Source organism: Alligator sinensis, unplaced genomic scaffold (genome assembly GCF_000455745.1).
Source record: "Alligator sinensis unplaced genomic scaffold, ASM45574v1 scaffold125_1, whole genome shotgun sequence".
NCBI classification, from domain to species: Eukaryota; Metazoa; Chordata; order Crocodylia; family Alligatoridae; genus Alligator; species Alligator sinensis.
In genome coordinates, this window is record NW_005841893.1 from 1,032,232 (window position 1) to 1,036,591 (window position 4,360).

Below are 4,360 nucleotides of genomic sequence, written 5' to 3' on the forward strand. Positions count from 1 at the left end.
TCCTTTAATAGCACCATAGTGCTGCTGACATCGTGAAGGGTTAAAGCCCATTTCACCATAAAACAATTGGGGGCTTGATTGTAGTGTACCCTGTTGTTCCATCCACTGCTGAACAAAACTGCCATTCATCCTCAATTAAAACTCTTAACTTTTCTCCTTTTTGATACAGTAGTGTTGCTTTGAAAGGAGGACTAGTGTTATTTTCTTTCATCTTGTACTGGTTTATATGAAGATACAGGAAATCAAAGTTAGCCCTTCTGTTGCCAAATGAACTGCAACCATATGAGGCTTAGAATAATGACTTGCTTGCAAATCTTGCTATGAATCAATGGGAAGAAAGATTGGATTTCATTTTGAGATATTCTAAAGTAATTTAATTATGTGTGCATGTGTACTGTATAAAGTGTGTGTGTGTGTGTGTGTGTGTGTGTGTGTGTGTGTGTGCACGCGCAAGCGCATTGTGTGAAATCTACCTTATAAAATCATTACTGGTAACTTGCTTAAGAAGAAACTACCTCTTATGCTCTGTTTTTCCCTGATGCAATTTCTGCAAACCTGGGGTTGGCACATTTGAATGAATTCATCGCACAGCTTCCCATAAAGGGAAGGTATTTGCTCAAATAGGGAGTAGATTCCTTTGCTATTGGCTTCAGAGCAGCTGTAAACACAGTTACAAGACTGGGTAAAGCTTAACAAGATTTCTCAGTTAAGATATTCCATATACAGTGTGCATACCTGATGGGACTCTTTAACTCACTTCTGGGAAGATTTAGTCTTTAACACATGACTCATCATCTTCATGAACCCTTTCATTCTTAAAAACTTTAACAGACAGTATCTGAAATGACTGAAAATAAGGAGCCTATGTCCAAAAAGAACGTTCAAGCTGCTTACTTGAAAAAATGACATGAAAAAATAGAACAAAACAGCGCTTTACTTTCAGCTTGCTGTGCCCCTGCACCAAGCACACCACATGCCCACAAGAATCATTGCATTAGTTTGACCCAGCTTGCCCAACATCTGTATAGATCAGGCACTTCAGCAGGGCTTTTTGGCACTATTATTTAATAGCTGATTGAATAGCTGATGTATAAATATTATAGTCTGAGCCTTACTTCTGCTCAAAGAAAAAAAAATGAGCACAGAATATATATATATATATTTTCCAAAGTAAATGGTAAAAATTGTTAATGCAATGTCATGACTGAGAAATTAAAGGAAGACTTGAAAGCCCAAATGTCAGTTGAATGCTCTATTCCTAATGATTTTTTAAAATGGGGTCTTAGGGGTTCTGCTTCCCTTGGGCAGGAAAGCATCCACACATTGACAGCCAGATGACCTGTGCCTATGTTAAGGCCATTTTTGAGACAGGAGGCTTGACCATCTAATTTGTAACTGTGGAAGCAAGGATAATTTGATTAGCATGGAAAAATGTGGTATGTTCTGAAGAGTTTCACCCAGATGTTAGCCCTGCTGTTTTCATGAATATAGCCCTCTGGGTTGGTTACATGTTGTCATTGTCAGCTCTTTAATGACAGCATCAGTATGTTCTGTAGCTATTAGAATATTTTGGGGGGAAAAAAATTCTTGAATTATTAACAGTATTTCCATTGTATCTAGAGACTTTGATAGAGATGTCTTTATATGTAAGGTGATGTTGCCAGTATAAGGTGTTTCTTGTATCAAAAGCCTACCAGACTAAATAAACAAAATAGACAAAGGGGGATTAATTAATTATTATAAGCTGCATTATATGTGGCATAAATTAAAGTTTAGAAAGAGAGTGATTTGCCCCAAGTCGCACTAGAATTGAGACCAGACTTAGGAACTGAACCTATGTTTCCAATTGGCAGTTCCATAAACAAAACTAAAAACAAAATCTTCCCTTCAGTGTGTGTTTTACAAATAATGGAAGTGTCCAGATTGTCGCTAGCTTTATGCAGGTGTACAGGTTGGGGAAGAAGCAGCAAACAACTCCCAACTCTTTAGTTCTGTGACTGCCCACAATCCCATCTTTTTGGTTCTGAATGCCTAGAATTTGAAGAGCCTAATGCTCAGAAATGGTACTGGATTCCACAGATGAAGAGACTGTGGCTGCGCTTCTGCAGTGGCTCATCTGCTTCTGTGCACATTCAGGGACGTATATGGCTGTGCAGCAGTTTTGGAGCCCTCATGCTGTTATACTGGCTGTGTTTTATACTGTAGGCCTACCTGTGTTCATGGTGGTTTTCCGCCTCTTCCTCTGTGCATATGTTTCCTGAAACGATAATGCCAGCCAGTGCACTTAAATGTCAAAATCCTGTGTCAATAAAATCAATATGTTAAATCAGGGTGGTAATGAATTGATTTTCCACTGAGATATAAAAAACAAAAACTGGAAAAACTGTGATAACTTAATGTGTTGGTAAGAAGCAATGCATGACAGGGCATGTTACTCTAAGATAACCACCCACTCTGGGAGGCACAGGGCTGAAGTCCAAGTGCCTGTGGCATCTGAGAAGAGGTGTTATCAATGACTAGTGAATGCCCTGGAGAATATTATTCCACTTAAATTATCACAGGATTGACTGAGGGGGAAAAATGGCTAAATATCTCACAACCATATGGGTGTTATCTCATAATTGCAAGGTTTCACTTCTTAGCCAGACATTTTTTTCTCTCAGTGCCTTCTTCTTAATACTGATATACTCTAATATCTTCCTAGACTATGAAAGTGCAAATTGCATTGAAGTAAAACCTTGGAGGACTAATTTAAAGATTTATGGAAGCCTCTAAAGTACATTTATTTGTCAGGGCTCACAAACAAATTTTGAAGTACTTGCTCATAAAGTATCTTATGATTAGCAGTTAAAATGAAGATGGCATTTACTTTTACTCAAGGTTGTCAAAGCATTTGAAAACTTATAATTAGCCCTTACAACTTTGAGATAGGAAATGATGATTAAACTCACTTTTATAGGCTGTGTGACTAGCCCAAGATCAGACATGTCAGTGACAGAGCTAGGAATTAAATCAGAGTCCTAAATTTCAGTCCCCCAAACTGTAATCAACAGATCATTCTGCCTTCCCTATCTATGAGATTATTTTTGGATTGATTATATTGCACCACAGTAACAGGGGGAAAAAAAGTCTCAGTGACAGTCATTTGAAGATTTTGAAAACAGAATCCATCGTATGTATTATTGAGTATGTGTATGACTCATAAAAGCTAAATATTTAACAGTGTTTCTTCTTTGTCTATTTTATAATCAGCCCATCAAGCTCGGAGACCATCTAAACAGCATACTGCTTGGCCTTTGTGAAGATGCCATTTATTCCCGTGTGTCTGTACGAACTGTTCTGGATGCTTGCAGTGCCCATATAAGAAACAGTAATTGCGCACCTTCTTTCTCATATGTGAAACAGTTGGTTAAACTAGTTCTGGGAAGCCTGCCTGCGGTAAGTGTTTACGAGCCATTGAGCAATAACTTGGATCTGCACAGAGTGAAGAAATTAGTTCAAAGTCTTTATGCTGCTTGTTCTTTATTCTCTCCATTTTGCTTAATGGGGCACTCAACCAAAAAATCTTACCCTTCTGTTCAAATATTTTTACCTATTTTTTAAACAAGTAACATCTGCAAAAAAAAAAAAAAAAAATTTAAATATTAGAGGGGTAATTTTTTTGGTTTTCTCTTGTTTTTGTGAGATTGTGCATTCAGCAGTGCTTTTGGGACAGTCCATTTCACTGTTTCCCCAAGAAAGTCGCTTTCTTTTTTCTTCTACATAACCTTGTGATCATAGGGAGAAATATTATTTGAAAAATTAGAAATTATATTGTAAACAACAAAAATTACAAGGAATGCTCAAGGGCAGGCATGTACCTCAAACAATATATGTCTTTTTTTTTTTTTTTAATTGACAGGATTTTCCTTTTAAATTTTAACTTAAATTTTGGAAAGTTGAAGGAAAAGAGCAATCTTACCTTACCAGGCATCCATTTAAATTCTTCTTGGGCTCTACTGAGCTGTCAGCCATTATTACTGTGAAGGGACTATATTATATAATGATGACAAACATACTAAATTATTTTCAGATGCGAGTGAAACCACATTAACTAGTTTCACAAAGTTACCATTCCTGACTGGCAACCTCTTCCTTCACTATTGCATTAGTGCATATTCATAGTTTCATAGCTGGTAGGGTTGGAAGGGACTTGAGGAGATCATCTAGTCCGACCCCCTGCCATGGACAAAAGAGTACTGGGGTCAAACGACCCCGGCCAGATGTTCGTCCAGTCTCCTTTTAAAGACCCCCAGGGTAGGAGCCAGCACCACTTCTTTTGGAAGTTGGTTCCAGGTCCTAGCCACCCTGACAGTGAAAT

At 37.8% G+C, this 4,360-nt stretch overlaps 1 protein-coding gene and 1 long non-coding RNA gene across 17 annotated transcripts in view; one reads left to right on the forward strand and one right to left on the reverse strand.

The window, feature by feature from the left end:
• PTPN13 (protein tyrosine phosphatase, non-receptor type 13) overlaps nucleotides 1-4,360 on the forward strand; it is a 218,115-nt gene that overhangs the window by 89,291 nt on the left and 124,464 nt on the right. For 15 of the 16 annotated variants that reach the window (XR_003092691.1, XR_003092693.1, XR_003092692.1 and 12 more), the window contains one exon: nucleotides 3,253-3,438. Coding sequence is in view for 12 of the 16 variants with exons in the window: in XM_025197238.1 (XP_025053023.1) it covers nucleotides 3,253-3,438 (186 nt within the window). In the remaining 4 variants the exon portion in view is untranslated. Of the gene's footprint in view, nucleotides 1-3,252; nucleotides 3,439-4,360 lie in introns of those variants that run through there. The other variant, XM_025197244.1, reaches the window with a different exon arrangement.
• The window catches only part of LOC112549312, a 20,150-nt gene that overhangs the window by 11,042 nt on the left and 4,748 nt on the right, over nucleotides 1-4,360 (reverse strand). The window contains exon 2 of the long non-coding RNA XR_003092695.1: nucleotides 2,212-2,299. This is a non-coding gene — a long non-coding RNA (uncharacterized LOC112549312). The remainder of the gene's footprint in view (nucleotides 1-2,211; nucleotides 2,300-4,360) is intronic.